Source organism: Onychomys torridus, unplaced genomic scaffold (genome assembly GCF_903995425.1).
Source record: "Onychomys torridus unplaced genomic scaffold, mOncTor1.1, whole genome shotgun sequence".
Lineage (NCBI taxonomy): Eukaryota > Metazoa > Chordata > Mammalia > Rodentia > Cricetidae > Onychomys > Onychomys torridus.
The window spans coordinates 12,887-37,881 of record NW_023412645.1 but is presented as its reverse complement, the minus strand read 5'-3'; the positions used below and the strand labels follow the sequence as shown (position 1 = coordinate 37,881).

Below are 24,995 nucleotides of genomic sequence, written 5' to 3'. Positions count from 1 at the left end.
ATACTTTGCCACACACGCTTCATGGCTTGTTACCTCATTTTCTACAAGTCTTGCTTCCTTGGCAGCTGGTTAGTGTCTTCCCAGACTGTCCTCCTTCTCCCTGTATCTCTGTTTGGCTTTCCCACCCAGGCTTATTCTTCCTGATATAGGCCAAACCAGCTTTTATTATCAACCTATGAGATCAACACATATTCATAGCATACAGGACATCACACAGCACCTCACCATGTGATAGGAAAAGCTGAGCCTGGTGGCATGGGTATAGGGGAGCTGGCCCCACCCCACACCTGAAGCAGGAGGCCCCAGTGGCCTGGAGCGGCCACAGCTCAACTACCACTCGGGCCCACAGCTGGGTCTGGGGTTGGCTCACCCTAACATCTATTCCATCTAGGGCATTCTGGAGCTTTAGAAGGTACTGGTCCTGTGGAACAATAACTGCAGGATGTCCATGACACAGGACACCCTCGGGATATCCAAGAGGAGTTTTTGTGAGGATCCAGAGATGATAACATACCTGAAACCAGAGGCCTTGAATCAGACCAGTGACTCACAATAAACACTTCCAAGTAAAACTGATTGGACTAAAGGGTGTACTGTGTGACACATTGAGACTCCCAGTGCCTCCAGGACGAATGAAGAGGTGTTGGGGAGGCAGGAAAGATGAAGTACAGAAGAGTTTTGTTTTGATTTTGTTTTGTTCTTTGGTTTCTTTTTATTTGTTTGTTTGCTTGCTTGGTTTGATTTGATTTTTTAAATTTTCATTTGGGGGCTGCTATCTAGGGGAGCAGAGGATATGGAGGAGCTGGGAGGTGAGCAGACCTGGGGTACATGATGTGAGATTCCTGAGATTCAATAAAAAAATTATATTAAATATAAAATAAGAATAATAGTTGTCAGTATTTTGATATGAATCTTTCCAACAAGTTAAAGCTTTTACATATTCCATAACTGGAAAATCATAAATACTGATTTCTGACTATCTTTTTATTTTAATTTTTCCTCATGAATTTTTTTCTTTAATGATTTTTTAATTTTGATTTTTAGAGAGGGTCTTTGTATGTACCCCATGCAGACCTTGAATGCATTATTTAGTACAAGCTGGCCTTAATCTCACAGAAAACTCTGTCTCGTCCTCCTGAGTTTTGTGACTATAGAAATTTTCCAGCTCATCTGGATGAACATTGTACTATATCATCATTCTTTCTTTATCATTTTTATTATGATTGCATGGTACTTCATTATATACTTTTAAAGACTTCCAGCTTGTTTCCAACTTCAAATACTCAATGGTCAAGAATTCACATTTTATTCTACAGTAACCACATTCTCAGTCACTACTTCTAAAAGAATTACAATACTTCCCAACCATGGGTGAGGTCTGGGGTTCTGTCCCCATCATGGAAGGGAGAGAGTGAAAGAAAGTAACTTAACCTCTAGATGCCAGCAGACTGTTGACATGTCACCAAATAGAAAGGGGAAAGTCAGCATGCTGTGGTTAAACCTGGAAACACTTATTACACATAAGTTGAGCTAATTGTGTAATATCTAGCCACTTTGCTGCTTCTTTTTCCCATGGGGTCTTCAATTTATCATGGTCTGTTATTGGTTGTTCTCCCTCTCTGTTTTTGAACCAGCTGGATCTCCCGCTCCCCTAACCCTCATTTCCCTTGAACCCTTGCCCTTCATTACTCCCACCGTCCTCCAGGTTGTTTCATGTAGATCTCATCCATTTCTCTGTCATTGGGTGATCCCTGTGTCTTTCTTAAGGTCCTGTTTTCTAGGTAGCCTCCCTGGAGTTGTGAGTAGCAGTCTAGTCATCCTTTGCTTTAGATCTAGTATCCACCTATGAGTGAGTACATACTATGTTTGTCTTTCTGAGTCTGGGTTACCTCACTCAGGATGATTTTTTCTAGATCCATGCATTTGCCTGCAACACTTCATGATGTCATTTTTTTCTCTGCTGAGTAGTACTCTATTGTGTATATGTACCACATTTTCTTCATGCATTCTTCTGTTGAAGGGCATCTAGGTTGTTTCCAGGTTTTGACTATTACAAAGAATGCTGCTATAAGCATAGCTGAGCATGTGCTCTTGTGGTATGATTGAGCATTCCTTGGGAATATGCCCAAGAATGGTATATCTGGGTCTTGGGGGAGAGTGATTCCCCAATTTTCTAAGAAAGCATCATACTGATTTCCAAAGTGGCTGTACAAGCTTGCATTTCTACCTTCAGTGGAAGAGAGTTCCCCGTACTCCACATCCTCTTCATCATAAGCTGTCTTCAGTGTTTTTGATCTTAGCCATTCTGAGGGGTGTAAAGTGGTATCTCAAAGTCATTTTGATTTGGCATTTTCCTGATGATTAGGGATGTTGAGCAGGTCCTTATATGTCTTTCAGCCATTTGAACTTCCTCTGTGGAGAATTCTCTGTTTAGTTCTATAGCACATTTCTTAATTGGACTGTTGGGCATTTTTGATGTTTAATTTCTTGAGTTCTTTATATATTCTGGATATCAGCCCTCTGTCAGATGTGGGTTTCGTGAAGACTGTAGGCTGTCACTTTGTCTTGTTGACCATGTCCTTTGCTCTACAAAAGCTTCTCAGTTTCAAGATGTCCCATTGGTTGATTGTTTCTCTCACTGTCTGTGCTACTGGTGTTATATTTAGGAAGTGATCTCCTATACCAATGCATTCAAGACTACCTACTTTCTCTTCTGTATGGGTTTAGAGTAACTGGATTTATGTTGAGGTTTTTGATCCACTTGGACTTAATTTTGTGCATGGTGACAGATATGGATCTATTTGCAGCCTTCTACATGTTGACATCCAGTTATGCCAACACCATTTGTTGAAGATGCTTTCTTTTTTCCATTTTACAGTTTTGGCTTCTTTGTCAAAAATCACATGTTCATAGTTGTGTGGATTAATATCAGGGTCTTCCATTCAATTCCATTGGTCCACATGTTGGTTTTTATGCCAGTACCAAGCTGTTTTTTTTATTACTGTAGCTCTATAGTAGAGCATCATGTCAGGGATTGTGGATGCCTCCAGAGGTTATTTTATTGTACAGGATTCTTTTGGCTATCCTGGGTTTATTGTTTTTCCATATGAAGTTGAGTATTATTCTTTCCTGGTCTGTGAAGAATTGTGCTGGTATTTTGTAGATTGCTTTTGGTAAGACTGTCATTTTTACTATGTTAATCCTGCCTAACCATTAGCATGGGAGATTCTTTCCATTTTCTAACATCTTCTTCAATTTCTTTTTTCAGGGATTTAAAGTTCTTGTCATATAGGTCTTTCACTTGTTTAGTTAGAGTTACCCCAAGGTATTTTATATCATTTGTGGCTATTGTAAAGGGTGATGTATCTCTGATTTCCTTCTCAGCCTATTTGTCAATTGTATATAGGAGGGCTACTGATTTTTTGAGTTGATCTTGTATCCTGCTATGTTGCTGAAGGTGTTTATAAGCTGTATCAGTTCCATGTTGAATTTTTGGGTCACCCATGTATACTATCATGTCTTCTGCAAATAGTGAATGCTTGACTTCTTCCTTTCCAATTTGTATCCCCTTAATCTCCTTATGTTGTCTTATTGCTCTGGCTAGAACTTCAAGTACTATATTGAATAAGTTATGGGGAGAGGGGACAGCCTTGCCTTGTTCCTGATTTTAGTGGAAATTGTTTTGAGTTTCTCTCCATTTAATTTGATGTTGGCTGTTGGCTTGCTGTGAATTGCCTTTATTATGTTTAGGTATGTTCCCTGTATTCCTGATTGCTCCAAGTCCTTTATCATGAAAGGGTGTTGGATATTGTCAAATGCCTTTTTTCTGCATTCTAGTGCAATGATTCATGGTTTTTTTTCTTTCTTTCAGTTTGTTTATATGGTGAATTACATTGACGGCCTTTCGTATGTTGAACCACCCTTGCAATCCTGGGATGAAGCCTACTTGATCATGGTGGATAATTGTTTTGATGTGTTCTCTGGAGTCTGTTTGCCAGTTATTTTATTGAGTATTTTTGCATCAATGCTCATGAGGGTGATCGGTCTGTAGTTCTCTTTCTTTGTTGCATCTTTTTTTGGTTTGGGAATCAGGGTAACTGTAGACTCATAGAAGGAGTTTGGTAATATTCCTTCTGCTTCTATTGTATGGAACAATTTAAAGAGTATTGGTATTAACTCTTCTTTGAAGATCTGGTAGAATTCTGTGCTGAAACCATCTATTCCTGGGTTTTTTTTTTGTTTTTTGTTTTTTGTTTTGGTTGGGAGACTTTTAATGACTGATTCTATTTCCTTAGGGAAGTTATTGGACTATTTAAATAGTTTATCTGGTCTTGATTTAACTTAGGTATGTGGTACCTATCCAGAAAAGTATCAATTTATTCTAGATTTTCCAGTTTTGTGGAGTAGAGGTTTTTGAAATATGACCTGATGATTCTCTGGATTTCCTCATTGTCTGTTGTTATGTCCCCCTTTTCATTTCTGATTTTGTTAATTTGGATCTCTCGCTCCTCTTCTCTCTCTCTCTCTCTCTCTCTCTCTCTCTCTGCCTTTTGCTTAATTTGGATAAGGGCTTGTCTATCTAGCTGATTTTCTCAAAGAACCAACTTTATGTTTCATTGATTTTTTTGTATTTTCTCTTTTTTTCTATTTTTGTTTATTTCAACAGTTTATTTGATTATTTTCCTAGCAACTATTCTTCCTGGGTGACTTTGCTTCTTCTTGTTCTAGAGCTTTCAAGTGTGCTGTTAAGTCACTAGTGTGAGATTTCTCCAACTTCTTTATGTGGACATTTAGTGCTATGAATTTCCCTCTTAGTATTGCTTTCATAGTGTCCCATAAGTTGGGTATGTGGTATATTCATTTTCATTGATCTCTTAGGAAGTCTTCAATTTCTTTATTTCTTCCTTAGCCCATTGGTGATTCAGTTGAGCATTATTCAGTTTCCATGAGATTGTAGGATTTTCTGTAGTTTTGTTGTTGTTGAAATCTAACTTTAAGCCATAGTGGTCTGATACAAATGCTGGAGGTTATACCAATTGTTTTGAAATCTGTTGATATTTGCTTTGTGGCCAAGTATGTGGTTGATTTTCGAGAAGGTTCCATGGGGTGCTAAGAAGAAGGTATATTCTTTTTTGTTAGGATGGAATGTTCTGTAGATATTGATTAAGTCCATTTGATGCATAACATCAGTTAAGTCCTTTTGTTCTCTGTTATGTTTAGGTTTGGCAGATCTGTCCAGTGGTGAAAGTGGGGTGTTGAAGTCTCCCACTATTAATGTGTGGAGTTTTATAAGTGATTTAAGCTTTAGTAATGTTTCTTTTACATATGTGGGTGCCCTTGTGTTTGGGGCATAAATGTTCAGAATTGAGACTTCATATTGGTGGGTCTTTCCTGTGATGTGTATGTAATGTCCTTCATCATCTCTTTTGATTGATTTTAGTTTGAAGTCTATTTTGCTGGATATTAGGATGGCTACACCAGCTTGCTTCTTAAGACCATTTCATTGGAAAGTCTTTTCCCAGACTTTTATTCTTAGGTAGTGCCTATCTTTGAATTTGAGGTGTGTTTCTTGTGTGCAGCAGAAAAATGAGTCCTGTTTTTCATATCCATTCTGTTAGTCTATGTCTTTTATAGGTGAATTAATCCATTGATATTAAGGGATATTAATGACCAGTGATTATTCATTCCTGTTAATTTTTGGTGGTAGTGTGTGTGCACCTCTCTTCTTTGGGGTTTATTGCTGTGGTGTTATCTATTGCCTGTGTTTTCATGGGTGTATCTGCCTTCCTTAGGTTGGAATTTTCCTGCTAGTGCTTTCTATAGGGCTGGGTTTGTGGTTAAGTATTGCTTAAATCTGGTGTTGTCTTGGAATGTATTGTCCATTCCATCTATGATGATTTAAAATTTTGCTGGGTATACTAGTCTAGGCTGGCATCCATGTTCTCTTAGTGTCAGCATTACATCTGTCCAGGTCCTTCTGATTTTCAGTCTCCAATGAGAAATCGGGTATCATTCTGATGGTTTTGCCTTTATAAGTCATTTGGACTTTTTCCTTTGCTACTCTTAATATTCTTTCTTTATTCTGTACGTTTAGTTGTTTAATTATTACGTGGCAAGGGGACTTTTGGGCGGGTCTATTCTGTTTGTTGATCTATAGGCTTCTTGTATCTTCAAAGGCATTTCCTTCCTTAAGTTGGTAAAGTTTTCTTCTATGATATTGTTGAATATATTTTCTGTGCCTTTGAATTGGTATTCTTCTCCTTCCTCTATCCCTGTTATTCATAGGATTGGTCTTTTCATGATGTCCCAAATTTCCTGGACATTTGGGGTCATGACTTTGTTGGTTTTAGTGTTTTCTTTGACTGATGAATCTATTTCTTCTACCGTATCTTCAACACCAGAGATCCCCTCTTCCATCTCTTGCATTCTGTTGGTTATACTTGCCTCTAAAGTTCCTGTTTGTTTACGCAGATTTTCTGTTTTCAGCATTCCCTCTGCTTGTGTCGTCTTCATTTTTTCTATTTCCCTTTTAAGGTCTTGGACTGTTTCCCTCATCTGTTTCATTGCTTTTTCATGGTTTTCTTTCAGGGACTTATTGTTTTCTTATGCTTTATTTGTCTACTCCTCTAGTATTTTTACAGCATTCTTCCCATTTTTTGTTTGACTTTTCATGTTCTTTATTGATTTCCTCCATTTTTTGGCTTTTCCTCAATTTCATTTTTGATTTCTTCTTTAAAATCCTCTAGCATCTTTGTGATGTTATTCTTAAGGTTGCTTTCTTCTGTTTCTTCCATTTTGTGATGTTCAGGTCTCGCTGTTGGAGGAGGGCTAGGTTCTGGTGATGCTGTACTGCTCTTTATTTTGTTGTATGTACTTCTGCCTTGACGTCTGCCCATCTCCTCATGGATTCGTTCTTGGTCTTATCAGCACTCTTGGTCCAGACAGAGATGTCAGATTCGGTGTTTCAGGAAGCCTCTCTTGGTCCAATGAGGGCTGATGCTGCTTCTCAGAAAGCCGCTTTTGGTCTAATCAGGGTTGGCAGATTGCCTGTCTCCTGAGTTTACTCTTGGCCCAATGAGAGTTCTTTATCCAATGAGAGCTCTCTCTTTCTCTGGGCCAGATGGGAGCTCTGGGCTGAATGGGAGCTGGGCGCTGGTCTCTGAGTCTCAGGAAGTGCCAGAGGTCTTGGGCAGATGGGTGTGGGGGCAGGGTATGTAGCTTACAGTGTCTGCCATGGGGGGGTTCTTGGAGAAGGGGACCCTTCCTGCTGGCCCTGCCCGATGGCCAGATTCTGGGAATTAGTTGGGCAGGTCTTCCACGGAAGGGCTGGTGCTAGGGATGGGAGGGACCTAGGGGCCGGTATTTTCCCTAGATGGTAAAAGATAACACCTTCTCTTCTCTATTGTACAATCCCACAATGTATCATATCTGTCTATAGGCAACACACTTGATTGAGACTCCAGTGACCCAGAGCATGGCCAGCAACTAAGATCATCTTTGTCCTTTACATCATCCCTCACTAGAAGTAGCAGAAAATGCTTTCTTACCTGGAGGAGAGTCTGCATCCATGTCTGAGGAATCAAATTCATTCATGAGGTTCTTGTTAATATAAATGTTTTCTGAAAACATATTGAGAAGAAATCTTCCCCTGCCCTCAGAAAATGTGTGCCATCCCTTCCTTAAAATAGGTCCTAAGAACACGGACCACAGAACCAGCTAGCAGGACTCACAGGGCTCCCAGAGACTCAAGCTGCTATCACAGAACCATCATGGTTCTGCACTAGGCCCTCAACATACAAGCTGGGGTTGTTCAGCTCGGGGTTGTTGTGGGACTCCTAACAGAGGGCATCAGGTGTCTCTCTCTCTTTTGCCTGCTCTTAGGACACTTCTCCTCCTAGTAGGTTGCCTCATCGGGACCTAATATTTAGATTTGTACCTAGTCTTATTATATCTGTTATGCTGAGTTCAATTGATATCCCTCATAGTCTCGCTCTTTTTTTGAACAGGAACAGAGGAGCAATGGATCTGTGGGGAGAGGAAAGTAGCGGGAGACCTGGGAGGAGTAGAGGGAGGGGAAGCTATGGTCAGGATATATTATATGGGGAAATAATAATTTTTTTTTAAAAGAACAAAAATACACACTACAAAAAACTTTCCCTACACAAGAAACAGCAAATTGTCAGGCTATCAGCTAGGTGATGAGAAGCACTTCACAGAGAGTCCTGAGTATGCAGCATGAGGTCCAGTTCCCTGCCACACATTACCTTCAGACAAAAAGCTTGGAAAATTGGACTGTGACCTAATATGGACCAAATACACAGAGTTTTTTTTCCCTTGGCTGCAATTCCTGTTGAACTAGTTGTGATAAATCATGAATGGAGGACCTGACGAAGTGAATCATGGTTGAACTAATTGTAACACACCATGAATGGAGGTCCTGAGGAAATGAATCATGCTATTTTTAGATGCTGCACTCCCCAGACTGTGTACTGTGAATCAGAATATAAATTTAGAGGTGGAGGTTAACATTGCAAGGGATGTAAATCATGGATAATTCCATCTGATGTACAGAAGCACCTGGGTGAGTAAAAACCAGTGAGGCACCCTACCATCTCTTGTGCATCTGCTAATATTACTTGTGTAAAGAGTATTGTCTGAAGCCTAGTGCTTTTAGGAAATAAAATAGCATGTTTTGGGTTTGGAGACATGGCTCAGAGATTAAGAGCACTGAATGTAGGAGATGGAAATGGGGGTGTACTGGGGAGAGTGGGGGGAGGAGGAAGACAAGGGAATCGTGGCTGATATGTAAAATTAAATTAAATTATAAAATTAAACAGAAATAATAAAAAATAAAAGTTTCTAAGCTAAAAAAAAAAAAAAGAGCACAGACTCTTTTTCAAGAGATCATGAGTTCAAGTCCCAGCAACCACATGGTGGCTCACAACCATGTGTAATGAGATCTGGCACCCTCTTCTGGGCGGCAGGCCGAACACTGTGCACATAAATAAATAAAATAAATATTTTTAAAAATTGCGTGTTTTGATGCAAAAACAACAGATTTACTGGAAGGAGTAGGAAAGAGGAACTAGGCCCTTAGAGAAGTCTGCCCTGAGACCCAAGTGGTCTGCACTCTGTTCAGACATGAAGTTCCACATGCAAAGATGGTTTCCGGCAAACCAGACCACAGGAGTAAACACTGGGTCACTGAAGGGCCATATCATTTTTAACTGAGTCCACAGGCAAGTTCTGACAACACATTCTAGAGGACCGTTGGTCCCTCACCATTGTGTGGTCTCCCACTTCCCACTCAGCTGCCTCCTGCAGGGGGAAAGCAAAGCTCACATCCTGGTCCTTCTGAAGCTGCTCCTCTGAGCTCTCTGCTTCCCACTGTCTTCATAACTCACTCGTGGGCACTCTGCACGCTCTGTGCCACTGGCCACATCCTGACACAGCTCTGGTTAGCAGCTGTGGGAGGAGGCTGTCTCTCTCCTCATGCCTGTCTTCCCTTGATCCCTGCACTGCTCAGCACCAGCCTTGAGCCTTTCGGGTTCACAAAGCAGTTGGGAACAGTTGGAGCAGTTAATGTATCACAGTATGTGAGAGCCCATTTTCAGGTTCCTAGTGGCTTTATCCAGCAGGTCTGCATAGAGGATAATTAGTACCAGGGGCCTGAGTGCAGATGTCTGAGATGGTCTGCACTTGGCTGTGCTGTGGTGGTTGGGGAGGTCTTATGCTCTACTCCTTGGCATTTCTATAAATACCTTAGGGCAGAGACAGCCACGACCCCTTCGAATAGGTTCTAGGCCCTCTCAAGGCTATTCTGTATTTTCAATCTGTTTATCTCCACTTTCTAATCCTTCTATCTAATATTTCGTGTTGCTCTCACTCAAGAAAACTCTGGAGAACTGTGAGGTTAGTGGATAAATGCCTCGCAACAATATTCCAGAGGGGAACGTTAAATTGGCTACTAAAAATGGAATCATTTGAGTCCCTCCTGCAGAAGAATTCCACATCATACCCATGTGCTCAGGGTTCAGTTCTACCAAACACTTCCCTTCTTGAAATCTCCTCTAGCTACTCCCATGTTCATACACATAAAAAGCAAACAGCATGTGCCTGAACACGCATACAAGCACCCAACACACACACACACACACACACACACACACACACACACACACACACACACACACACACACACACACACACACACACTTTACCCATGCCTGGTCTACCCTATGCTAGGAAGCTCCTTTCACCAATATGAGCTTCTGAATCCCAGCCCACTATGGAGCCAACACTATGCATAGGTGCCCTCCTCACCAAGCACAGGTGCCCCCCTCACCCTTCCAAATTCCCAGTTCCTCCATTAGGACCCTTTCCTCACCTATTTGCAGTTCTGACTCCCCACAGGAAGTGACCTAATGAGTTGACACTCTCCTCACCATGCTGGAGCACAGACTCACTACAAGTGACCATTTCATAGCATAGCCCCCTCCTCACCTCTCAGGCTCTGATGTCTCACACCAGACTGCTGCTTGCAGACTCTCCTGAATCCAGACACTTTCTCACCAGCATGCTGACATCCCCTCACTGCTTAGGCTCCTGTTCTGCTGTCAGGCCAGCCCTCAGCAAGGTCACCCTGACCCTGGGCCAGACCCTTGCTGCCCCACACCTGACCCTTCTACAGTCATCTGCCTTGTCATCCCTACACCATTCTTTATTCAGTAAGTTACTAAGTAACTCAGGTGCTGCAAGGAAAGAAACCAGATATAACAGAATATTAAGTCCTCTATAGTTATTTAACCTATTGAGTATTTTCATAGTGATAAATATGCCTACACACCACTTCACGCCAATCACAGATGCTCAGAGTTCTTGCCCTCTCAGCAAAATATATTTCTAAAGTTATCATATCTCACATACACTACAATAAGTCATGCACAACACTCAAGTGGCTTATAACAAAAAATATTTCTCATTTGTGTATGTCTTCAGTGTTTCTTAAGTCGTAAGTAACCTATGGGTCTTTGTAATTCTGTTCAGCATCTTTCTACATATATTATTTGGGATCCAGGATCATAGAGAATAGCACCTTCTTCTAAATTGAATGTGTAGTAGCCTCTTGTATTTAGAGAATCAGATTCATCCTCATTCTATGGGCCAATGAAAGTTACCTGGACAAACCAGCCAATTGAGGTTGAAAGCGTACTCTATATAATGGAAGACGGGTCAAAGGCATTGGAAGAGTCCTTCTATAGAGGAGTGTGAAAGCACTGGGAAACACCATAGCATCTACACCTAATCTTTTTCATGTTTACTCAGCAGATGAATGTTATTGGGTTTCAAAACAGAACATTAGACTCATCAGCAGAAAAGAGGTACCATTGCAACACAAGCATGAAATATTAAAACTTGTTGGAGAGATGCTCAGTGGTTAACACTGGCTGTTCTTCCAAAAGTCCTGACTTCAATTCCCAGCACCCCACATGGTGGCTCACAACAACTATAGTGGGATCTGATGCCCTTGTAGCATAAAGTCATACACACGGACAGAATACTCATGTACATGAAATAAATACAATACTTAAACTTGTGCCTTACTGATATCTGATATTGAAATAAGCTTGTGTAATACAGGGTTAGTGTTAGGTGTCTGTCATGTACACTATGTGTTCTGTCATGAAGCAGTGTTGGAGTGCCTGGGACGGTGATGGTGCACAGTCTCCTGTTCACCCACATCTGTATTCATATCATTTTATACCTGACCTGTCGAAGAAAGACTTTCTCTGGACTTCTGACCAGGTATTGGGAGGTGACCTCTCTAATTCTTTGGAATTCCTGGAGCTATTGAGAAGTCTGTTTTATCATGGTAGGCCATGAAGCTTTATGCTGATCAGCTCTTTCATAGTTCATGCTAACAAGACAATTCATGTAGGAAGTTCATCATTTCAGAAACACTGACCATGTGATTAAAGTATGGAGCCTTTGAGCCATGAGATGCTCACCCTGGTAGGGAAGTGATGCTGAAGGCTGAGTTCACTCTCTTATCAACCAAACATTCACACCTATATAATGAACCCTGGTCAATCTCTGAACATCAGAGCTCAGATGAGTGCCCCCTGGTTGGCTTATTCTGTATAGTGTGACACATTAACATTCTGGGAAGGAGATGCATACATGGCGTCCATGGAAGTTGCCTTTATGGGACCCTCCCTGACTTCAGCTGATGTGTCTCTCCCTTTAGTTCTGCTTTGTATCTTTCTACATAAAAAAAAAAAACACTGTAATTCTAATAGAGCAGAATCATTAGTTCAGTGTGTCATTCCAGAAGCTCATGGGATCCTGGGACTCTGCAGACAGTTGACTTGAAGTAATGGCATCCTTGGGGACTCCTGAACGTGAAGCCTGACTCCGAAATAAGGATAGACTTGTGGAGGCATGGCCTGAAGTTATAGAATAATTTAATTAGTAAATGAAATGTTTCTGGCTATGGCTTACCAGAACAGCCATAAGAAACATTTTAAGAATGGCTGAGGACATACAGGCAAGATGACACATAATCTGAGAAAAGAGTTGTTAAATTTTCTAAGAGAGATAATGGTATTGTTTTGTTGTGCAATGACTAGTTCAGATGATAAATACTGAAATACTGACTGAAGTGTTATGTATCAAACGAGCTCTCAAGTGCCCTATCAAATAACATGTGCATATATACACATACACACACACATATATATCAAAATATCAAAATGTCAATAATCATTGCTATAAATGGTAGTTAATGATCCCAGCCTGTCAACTTCTGTTTAAAATTATTCATGATAAGACGTTGAAAAGACTTCCAAAGTATTAAGCAGCAGGCAGGCTTCCATGGGACATGTGGCTCTCCTCCATGTCCATCCACAGGGTACAGGCTGTCCCTAATGGAGCAGGCACAAGGTTGTATACCAACAATAACAGGCGGTGCCAGTAGAAGGTTGGTGTAGATGTAACCATCTTGTTAAATAAGAAACACACAGAGCCGCCTTTTCCAAGACTGCAGGCAGACACTGCAGTCTCAACACCCTGCCCCCACACCCATTTGCCCCAGATCCCAGCCACTTTCTGAGACTTAGAGATCAGCCCCCAGCTTCCATCCACCCCGGAATTCCCATCTGGACCAGAGGTGAGTGCCTGGGTTTTACTCAGAGAAGCAACTGCGCCTGGGTCCCAATACTGGACACAGGCCACCACTGGAGGACCTGACCAACTTGGCCCCAGTTTCCTACCAATCAGCGGGCTCTGCTGGAAGGCTCCCCTTTCCCAAGACTGCAGGCAGACACTGCAGTCTCCACACCCATTTGCCCAAGACCCCAGCCACTTCCTGAGACTCAGAGACCAGCCCCGAGCTTCCCTCCACCCAGGAACTCCCATCTGGACCAGAGGTAAGTGCCTGGGTTTTACTCAGAGAGGCAAAGGTGCCTTGGTCACACTACTGGACACAGGCCACCCCAGGAGGACCTGACCAAATTGGCCCCAGTTTCCTGCCAATCGGCAGGCCCTGTGAGAAGGCTCCCCTTTTTCAAGACTACAGGCAGATACTGCAGTCTCCACACCCTGACACCACACCCATTTTCCCCAGACCTCAGCCACTTCCTGAAACTCAGAGACCAACCCCCAGCTCCCATCTGCCCTGGAACTCCCATCTGAACCAGAGACCCCAGCCACTTCCTGAGAATCAGAGACCAGCCCCAAGCTTCCATCCTGCCCTGGAACTCCCATCTGGACCAGAAACCAAAGGAACTACCATCTGGACAAGAGGAGCTCCCATCAGAACAAAATAAGGAGACCCCAGGGACTACCAAGACTCAGAGTCCAGCCCCCCAGCTCCTATCCAGCCAACACTCTCATCTGGACCAGTGCTCCCATCTGGCCAAGAGCTTCCATCTGGACCAGAGAGAGGCTCCCTAAATCTGTCAACTCTCTCTGGACCAAGTACAGTGATAAGACCAAGAATGAACACAAGAGGAGATGGGCAGATGTCAAGGTAGAAGTACATACAACAAAATAAAGAGCAATACAGCATCACCAGAAGCTAGCCCTTCTCCAACAGCTAGACCTGAACATCACAGAATGGAAGAAGAAGAAGAAGAAGAAAACAACCTTATAAGAAACATCATGAAGAGGCTAGAGCCTTATATAGAAGAAATCAAAAATAAAGTAGAGGAACAGACAAACAAAAAATGGGAAGAATGCTAAAAAAAACTAGAGGAAAGGAAAATTAAAGCAGAAGAAAACAATAATTCCTTGAATGAAAATCATGAAAAAGCAAGGGAGACAATCCAAGACCTGAAGAGGGAAATAGAAAAAATGAAGAAGACACTAGCAGACAGAATGTTGGAAATAGAAAATCTGAGTAAACAAACAAGAACTTCAGAGGCAAGTATAACCAACAGAATGCAAGAGATGGAAGAGAGGATCTCTGGTGTTGAAGATACGGTATAAGAAATAGATTCATCAGTCAAAGAAAACACTAAAACCAACAAAGTCATGACCCAAAATGTCCAAGAAATTTGGGACACCATGAAAAGACCAAACCTATGAATAATAGGGATAGAGGAAGGAGAAGAATACCAACTCAAAGGCACAGAAAACGTATTTAAGAAGATCATGGAAGAAAACTTTCCCAACTTAAAGAATGAAATGCCTATGAAGATACAAGAAGCCTATAGAACACCAAACAGACTAGACCCCAAAAAAAGTCCCCTCGCTTCATCCCAGGGATGCAAGGGTGGTTGAACATACGAAAGTCTGTCGATGTAATACACCATATAAACAAACTCAAAGAAAAAAACCACATGATCATCTCACTAGATGCAGAAAAGGCATTGGACAAAATCCAACACCCCTTCATGATAAAGGTCTTGGAGTGATCAGGAATACAGGGAACATACCTAAACATAATAAAGGCAATCTACAGCAAGCCAACAGCCAACATCAAATTAAATGGAGAGAAACTCAAAACAATACCACTAAAATCAGGAACAAGGCAAGGCTGTCCCCTCTCCTCCTACTTATTCAATATAGTACTTGAAGTTCTAGCCAGAGCTCTAAGACAACATAAAGAGATTAAGGGGATACAAATTGGAAAGGAAGAAGTCAAGCTCTCCCTATTTGCAGATGACATGTTAGTATACATGAGTGACCCCAAAAATTCAACCAAGGAAGTGATACAGCTAATATAAACCTTCAGCAACACTGCAGGATACAAGATCATGAAAAGACCAAACCTACGAATAATAAGGATAGAGGAAGGAGAAGAATACCAACTCAAAGGCACAGAAAATATATTTAACAACATCATAGAAGAAAACTTTCCCAACTTAAAGAAGGAGATGCCTATGAAGATACAAGAAGCCTATAGAACACCAAACAGACTAGACCACCCCAAAAAGTCCCCTCACCACATAATCATTAAACAACTAAACGTACAGAGTAAAGAAAGAATATTAAGGGCAGCAAAGGAAAAAGGCCAAGTGAATTATAAAGGCAAACCCATCAGAATAACACCCAATTTCTCCATGGAGACTTTGAAAGCCAGAAGGAGCTGGACAGATATAATGCAAACACTAAGAGACCATGGATGCCAGCCTAGACTATTATACCCAGCAAAACTTTCAATCACCATAGATGGAGTGAACAAGACCTTTCAAGACAAAACCAGATTTAAACAACACTTATCCACAAACCCAGCCCTACAAAAAGCACTAGAAGGAAAATTCCAACCTAAGGAAGGCAGATACACCCATGAAAACACAGGCAATAGATAACAGCACAGCTATAAACCCAAAAGAAGAGAAGCACAAACACACTACCACCAAAAAAATAAAAATAACAACAGGAATGAACAATCACTGGTGATTAATATCCCTTAATATCAATGGACTTAATTCACCTATAAAAAGACACAGACTAACAGAATGGATATGAAAACAGGACCCATCTCTCTGCTGCATACAAGAAACACACCTCAAATTCAAAGACAGTCACCTCCTAAGAATAAAAGGCTGGGAAAAGACTTTCCAATCAAATGGTCTTAAGAAGAAAGCTGGAGTAGCCATCCTAATATCAAGCAAAATAGACTTCAAACTAAAATCAATCAATAGAGATGATGAAGGACATTACATATTCATCTCAGGAAAGATCCACCAAGATGAAGTCTCAATTCTCAACATTTATGCCCCAAACACAAGGGCAGCCACATATGTAAAAGAAACATTACTAAAGCTTAAATCATATATAAAACCCCACACATTAATAGTGGGAGACTTCAACACCCCACTTTCACCTCTGGACAGATCGGCCAAATTGAAAGTTAACAGAGACATAATGGACTTAACTGATGTTATGGCTCAAATGGACTTAATCGATATCTACAGAACATTCCACCCGAACAAAAAATGATATACCTTCTTCTCAGCACCCCATGGAACCTTCTCTAAAATTGACCACATACTTGGCCACAAAGTAAATCTCAACAGATACAAAACAATTGGAATAACCTCCTGTGTTCTATCAGACCACCCTGGTTTAAAGTTAGATTTCAGCAACAGAAACAACTACAGAAATCCTACAATCTCATGGAAACTGAATAATGCTCAACTGAATCACCAATGGGTTAAGGAAGAAATAAAGAAAGAAATTAAAGACTTCCTAGAGATCAATGAAAATGAATACACTACATACCCAAACTTATGGGATACTATGAAAGCCGTGCTAAGAGGGAAATTCATAGCACTGAATGCCCACATAAAGAAGCTGGAGAAATCTCATGCTAGTGACTTGACAGGACGACTGAAAGCCCTTGAAAAGGAAGAAGCAAAGTCTCCCAGGAGGAACAGACTCCAGGAAATTATCAAATTGAGAGCTGAAATCAATAAAATAGAAACAAAGAAAACATTACAAAGGATTAATGAAACAAATAGTTGGTTCTTCGAGAAGATCAACAAGATAGACAAACCCTTATCCAGATTAACCAAAAGACAGAGTGAGAGCATCCAATTTAACAAAATCACAAATGAAAAGGGGGACATAACAACAGACAATGAGGAACTCCAGAGAATCATCAGGTCATACTTCAAAAAACTCTACACCACAAAACTGGAAAATCTAAAAGAAATGGATAATTCTCTGGATAGGTACCCCATACCTATGTTAAATCAAGACCAGATAAACCATTTAAATAGTCTAATAACCCCTAAGAAAATAGAATCAGTCATTAAAAGTCTCCAACCAAAAAAACCCAGGACCTGATGGTTTCACTGAAGAATTCTACCAGATCTTCAAAGAAGACTTAATGCCGATACTCTTTAAATTGCTCCATACAATAGAAGTAGAAAGTATATTACCAAACTCCTTATATGAAGCTACAATTACCTTGATTCCCAAACCAAAAAAAGATGCAACAAAGAAAGAGAACTACAGACTGATCTCCCTCATGAACATTGATGGAAAAATACTCAATAAAATTCTGGCTAACAGACTCCAAGAACACATCAAAACAATTATCCACCATGATCAAGTAGGCTTCATCTCAGGGATGCAAGGGTGGTTCAACATATGAAGGTCCATCAATATAATACACCATATGAACAAACTCAAAGAAAAAAAACCACATGATCATATCACTAGATGCAGAAAAGGCATTTGACAAAATCCAACACCCCTTCATGATAAAGGTCTTGGAGCGATCAGGAATACAGGGAACATACCTAAATATAATAAAGGCAACCTACAGCAAGCCAACAGCCAACATCAAATTAAATGAAGAGAAATTAAAAGAAATACCACTACAATCAGGAATAAGGCAAGGCTGTTCCCTCTCCCCCTACTTATTCAATGTAGTACTTGAAGTGCTAGCCAGAGCGATAAGACAACATAAAGAGATTAAGGGGATATAATTGGAAAGGAAGAAGTCAAGATGTCTCTATTTGCAGATGACATGTTAGTATACATGAGTGACCCCAAAAATTCAACCAAGGCACAGTTACAGCTAATAAAAACCTTCAGAAACAAAGCAGGATACAAGATCAACTCAAAAAAATCAGTAGACCTTCTATATACAATAGACAAACAAGGCTGAGAAGGAAATCAGAGATACATCACCATTTACAATAGCCACAAATGATATAAAATACCTTGGGGTTATGCTAACTAAGCATGTGAAGGACCTATATGACAAGAACTTTAAGTCCCTGAAAAAAGAAATTGAAGAAGATGTCAGGAAATGGAAAGATCTCCCATGCTCATGGATACGCAGGATTAACATAGTAAAAATGGCAATCTTACCAAAAGCAATCTATAGATTCAACGCAATTCCCATCAAATTAACAACACAATTCTTCACAGATTTGGAAAGAATAATACTAAACTTCACATGGAAAAACAAAAAACCCAGGATAGCCAAAAGAATCCTGTCCAATAAAACAACTTCTGGAGTCATCACAATCCCCGACCTCAAGCTCTAATATAGAGCTACTGTAATAAAAACAACTTGGTACTGGCATAAAAACCGATATGCGGACCAATGGTATCGAATTGAAGACCCTGACATTAACTGGCACACCTATGATCATATAATTTTTGACAAAGAAACAAAAAATGTACAATGGAAAAAAGAAAGCATCTTCAACAAATGGTGCTGGCATAACTGGATGTCAATGTGTAGAAGGCTGCAAATACATCCATATCTGTCACAGTGAACAAAACTTAAGTCCAAGTGGATCAAAGACCTCAACATAAATCCAGCTACTCTGAACCTGATAGAAGAGAAAGTAGGAAGTACTCTTGAATGCATTGACACCGGAGATCACTTTCTAAATAGAACACCAGTAGCACAGACACTGAGAGAAACAATCAATCAATGGGACCTGTTGAAACTGAGAAGCTTTTCTAGAGCAAAGGACACGGTCAACAAGACAAAGTGACAGCCTACAGAATGGGAAAAGGTCTTCTCCAACCCCACATCTGACAAAGGGCTGATATCCAGAATACATAAAGAATTCAAGAAATTAGACATCAAAATGCCCAACAGTCCAATTAAGAAATGGGCTATAGAACTAAACAGAGAATTCTCCACAGAGGAAGTTCAAATGGCTGAAAGACATTTAAGGAATTGCTCAACATCCCTAATTATCTGGGAAATGCAAATCAAAATGACTCTGAGTTACCACCTTACACCTGTCAGAACAGCTAAGATCAAAAGCACAGAAGACAGCTTATGCTGGAGAGGATGTGGAGCAAGGGGAACTCTCCTCCACTGCTGGTGGGAATACAAACTTGTACAGCCACTTTGGAAATCAATATGGTGCTTCCTTAGAAAACTGGGAATCCATCTCCCCCAAGACTGATCTATAGCAGTTTTGGGCATATACCCAAGGAATGCTGAATCATACCACAAGGGCATTTGCTCAGCTATGTTCATATCTGCTTTGTTTGTAATAGCTAGAACCTGGAAACAACCTGGATGTCTGTCAACTGAAGAATGGATAAAAAAAATATGGTACATATACACAATGGAGCACTACTCAGCAGAGAAAAACAATGCCATCATGAGGTTTGCAGGCAAATGGATATATCTAGAAAAAATCATCCTGAGTGAGGTAACCCAGACTCAAAAGGACAAACACGGTATGTACTCACTCATAGGAGGATACTAGATGTGAAACAAAGATGACTAGACTGCTACACAACTCCCGGGAGGTTACTTAGAAAACGAGACCCTAGGAAAGACCCAAGGATCAGCCAATGACAGAGAAATGGATGAGATCTACATGAACAACCTGGATGACAGTGGGAGTAATGAAGGGTAAGATTTGAGAGAAAGAAAGCTTAGGGGAGCAGGAGATCCCAGCTGGATCAAGAACACAAAGGGAGAACAAGGAATAACAAACCATGATAAATTAAGACTACATGAGAACAGGAATAGGCAGAGTGCTAGAGAGGTACCCAAAAATCCACAATGATACATCCTCTGTAGACTGCTGGCAATGGTTGAGAGAAAGCCTGATCTGACCTGGTCTGGTGATCAGACAGCCAAACACCCTAGCTGTCGTGCCTGAACTCTCATCCAATAACTGATGGAAGTGGATGCAGAGATCCTCAGCCAGGCCCCAGGTGGAGCTCCAGGTGTCCAAGTGTCGAGAAAGTGGAAAGTCTGCAAGAGCATGAATTGTTGAATCCAAGATTGCAAAAAGCACAGGGACAAATAGCCAAACGAATGGAAGCACATGAATTATGAACCAAAGGCTGTGGAGCCCCCAGCTGGATCAGGCCCTCTGGATAAGTGAGACAATTGAATAGCTTGAAGTCTTTGGGAGGCACCCAGGCTGTGGGACCAGGACCTGTCCTTAGTGCATGAGCTGGCTGTTTGGAACCTTGGGCTTACACAGGGACACATGCTCAGCCTGGAAGGAGGGGACAGGACCTGCCTGTACTGAATCCACCAGGTTTAAGTGAATCCCCAAGGGTGCCTTGATCCTGGATGAGATGGGAATGGAGGGGAAGCGCTGGGGGGAAAGTAGGCGTGGGGACTGGAGGGAGGTAGGACAGGGGAAGCTATGGCTGATGTATAAAATTAAAAACACATATTAATAAAGAAAAAAAAGGAAACACAGAGTCAATGCAGAGATGAAAGCCCAAGAGGTCAGAGCAATAGCTAAGAGCTAAAAGCCTTACCCTTCACCTCCACTCCCGTCCTTCCCTTAGCAAGAGACCTATTTCCTGTGTGTTTGTCTTTTTTTATAGACTTTCTGTTTTGCCTTCTCATTGGTTGTAAACCCAACCACATGACCTCCTTGTCAGTACCTGTTTGTATAGACCTCCACGTCTTATATGGTTGGTATTGAGATTAAAGGCATGTGTCTTCATGCTGGCTGTATCCTTGAACGCAGAGAGGTCTGCCTGTCACCTGGATTAAAGGTGTATGCCACCACTGCTTGGCTTCTGCTATGGCTTGCTATTAGCTTGAACCCCAGGCAACTTTATTTATTAACATACAAATAAAATCACATTTCAATACAAATAAAATATCACCATAGGTTGGCTACCATCTTCTTAAACTTGCTGTTGAGGGAGGTCACTCAGTCCAGAATCAGCCACCCATTAGTGGCCCACATCAGCCTTACAGCTCCCATGGCACCTGACACACTAGCCATGGGGACCAAGATCCTGAATGGTTCCTGGTAGTGCAGGCATTCAGAGACATGAGAAAATCCTGATGGATGCCAGAGAAAATATTTGAAAGTGACAATAGGTAACAATGTCACCCTGTCTGTCTGAATTTGCTTAAGAAGATCTTAAATGTTCTAACACCACACACACACACACACACACACACACACACACACACACACACACACACACAAAACAGACAACTATGTTAGGTAATAGAGGGTACTGTTCACCTGATTGTGGTAGCCATTGCCCAATACATTTCCATATCAAGTCAAGACAGTGTAATGTAAATATTCATGATTTATTTGTCAATTATACATCAATAAATCCAAAGACAGAGGAACAAAGAGAGAGATAGATGGGTAGAGGGACCATACCCTACAATTCTATCATCAAATACAACTTTGGGATCCTACGAATGTACAGAAAAGCTGGTATGCTTCCGCATATGCAGAAAACGGATCCTGTAGAGTCTCTGATATATGGGAAATTCTCATTATATAAAAGAGTAAAGGATGAATAAATAAGTATATATGTGAATAAGTATTATCATATGTAAAATTGTTGGCTGCCTACCTAAATTTTTATGGACATCTCTTCCACAAGAAGATCTTTCTAGGTGTCTGAGAAATGCTGGATAAAAAGGCAATCCCATGTCCATGAAGAATGATTAATTCATAAGTATATTTTCTTCATCTGACAAACTGACTTCTGTTTATCATTACAACGGACATCATTCCAGCCCCAACCAGAATTTAGATGATGTACTATAACACATTGTTCATGGTCACTTTTGGGCTCCCCTGGGTGCCAGAACCTGGAAGGGAGGAAAGAGCGTCAGGGTGTTTCCACTGTGATGCTGGGAAAGAGAGAGCAAGAGTAAGCAAGCCTCGGGATATGGTGGTAGTTTGTGGAAATCAGATTCAGGTGTGTACAAATCAACCGTTCTCCACCATCCATGTCTGACATGTCCCTGGAAATCAGGGCCCACTGCACTCAATATTCTCTTAGCCTGTTACTTAACTGTTCTCCTAGAACACATCCCAGAGGCTACTTCATCCATAGATCTTGGTACCTGGGGACTATCATTCCATCTGCTTATTTATATGTTAAAAAAGGTCTCTCCTTAATCTCATGTTTTAATAAAGGGTTTTTTGCCATTTTACAATCGTTTTATTTTAGAGACTGGAGAACTACTCAAAATAGTTAGATAATATTCGTATTTCTGTCATCTAGAACAAGTAATTTAATATCCTGGATTTCTACTTTTATTCTCTGAAGACTGAGGATGAGAATAACATTACTACCTATTTCTCACAACAGAAATCAGGATAGAATATGGGAACATACAAAGGTATTAGAGTTTTTAAATAATTTCATAAATATGACACATAAAGATATGAGATTGATGGCTTTTGATTTAAGAGAAATAATCAGTAATGAACTTGACATTAATTTTTATTATAAAGATATAAATGAACACTGTAGAGATGGCTCAGAGATTAAGAGTGTTGGCTGCTTTTCCAGAAAACATGGCATTTGTGTTCCCAGAATACATATTGGTGTAGTCATACCACCTGTGACCTTAGCTGCAGAGAATCCCACACCCACTATAGGGCTCTATGGGCACCAACAAACACATGACACACAGAAAGACATAAATATACACACAAATAAAAATAAATTAAATCCTATTGTTAAATATGGAGAGTGACAGAAAGCATAATAAAACCCACCATGGTGTAGCACCTTGGTTGGGTTCCCTGGATACTTATCACCCTACACTCTTCAAACTCAGTTTCCTCATCTCTCCTGGAGTATCAGTGACATGTGTCACAGGACTCCCTGATGAGGAAATGGGGATAAAGTAACTCCATCCCCAGCACTCACACCAGGAGCTGTTTTAGTTTCATAACCAACAGCTGGAACACCCCAAAGTCTTCTCATGCTACAGGACCCAGGACTCCTCTAGGAAACTCTAGACTCACGTGGCACTTTCATTGTATGGTGTCTGATCAACCCATCGCCACTGTCGACGACCTGGATCCAAAAGACCAATATAATAAGCAGCTTTAGGATCCAGGATCTTGGTGATGAAATCCTAAGAGGAAAGAAAGATACAGCATTCAGCCTGGATGAAGTATTTCTTTTTCTGTTATAGAATTTTTATAAGATCTTTTAAAAATTAATTTAACTATACAAAATTGTATGTCCAATATGATGCACCTATGTAAATATGTAATAATCAAGTGCTATTTCATTCCTCCAGGCCTTTAAATATTTCTGAAATTTTAGAGTAATACACCTTAATTACACATTTTAGAGGTACACTGTGATACTTTGACTGACTTTTTTCTGGTCACATGGAGATGAGAAGACAAAGAAAGGGTCAAGGAATAGAAGACCCACCCCCACCCCCAGGAGTGCCATCTCTCCAGCTGACCAGGACACAAGGTCATCACTCAGGGGCCTGATTTCCATCACACTGGAAACACTCTCTGTCCATGATCATAAGGAATCCTCATCTCAGATGCACCCCCTCTTTTCTTCCCCAGCACCATTCTTTATTATTATGTTTTATTATGTGTTTTAATTTTATACATCAGCCATGGGTTCCCATGTCCTCCTCCTCCCGCTCCCACCCCACCTCCCCCCATTCCCTCCCCTCCATTCCCATCTCCTCCAGGATCAAGGCACCGCTGAGGATTCATTTAAACCTGGAGGATTCAGTACAGGCAGGTCCAGTCCCCTCCTTCCAGGCTGAGCGAAGTGTCCCTGTGTAAGCCCCAGGTTCCAAACACCCAGCTCATGCACTAAGGAGAGGTCCGGGTCCCACAGCCTGGGTGCCTCCCAAACAGATCAAGCTATTCAATTGTCTCACTTATCCAGAGGGTCAGAGCTAGCTAGGGGCTCAACAGCTGTTGGTTCATAATTTGTGTGCTTTCTTTCAATTGGCTATTTGTCCCTGTGTTTTTTGCAATCTTGGATTGAACCCAGCCCCATTCTTAAAAGTTGTGCATGAGAGAATTTAGAAGATTAAATTATTCTCTATTCATTACCTCAGATATTTCATTTCTGATGGTTGACTTTGACTCTCCTGATTTGACCTCCTTTCCCTAGTCAGTTCTGTGCCCTGATCTGTTAGGCAGTGGGTACTACAGGAAGCTTTAGAGTGCTGGAATCACAAACTGCTCTTTCCAGCAGAAACATTTCATCCTTCCCTCCACCCACAGGTGTTGCATTTCTGTTGCCACAGTTCCTTGTGGGTTGTTTAGCTTCACTGAAGCAAGGGGCAAGGTGGAGAATGCCAAGGCTGAAGCATCCTTTCCAGCTACCTGGTGGAAAGGCCTCCTCCACATCAGTAATACCCATGTCAACAAAACTCCCTCTTAGTAAAAAGAGGCAGACACCAGGCCAGGCCCAGGCCCCACTCTGTCCCAGGATGCACCTGCTCTTCCTGGCTGTGGATCACCATCAGATGAGCACCCATGCTGGAGCACTTCTCCTCACTCTTGTTGTAAGATGCAGGATCAATTGTAGTGAAGTAGCAGTGGGAACTAAATGGTTTCCAGTCCTTTGGGCAACAGCTCCAGACTTTGTTCTGGGGAGAAGACAGAAATGTAAGTACAAAATGAAGTCATTTTAAAACCTGCTTGATGTGGAGACCACATGGACGCTGGGACTCCACACTTCTCCAGATATAGCAAGGAAGCCCTCCCAATTCAGATGCCAAACAACCCCAGTCTACCTCTATCTACACTAACATCAGGGCCCCTTTG

General features: G+C 41.2%; 1 protein-coding gene across 1 annotated transcript; it reads right to left on the bottom strand.

Moving 5' to 3' along the window:
* Window positions 1–21,857: 21,857 nt before the first annotated feature.
* Window positions 21,858–24,829, bottom strand: LOC118575739 (C-type lectin domain family 4 member A-like; the record flags this gene model as incomplete). The annotated part of the gene is made up of 3 exons (XM_036176160.1): window positions 21,858–22,033; window positions 23,205–23,317; window positions 24,665–24,829. Coding segments are annotated over 3 exons (420 nt in total), but the record flags the coding sequence as incomplete, so codon positions are not given.
* Window positions 24,830–24,995: the final 166 nt, after the last annotated feature.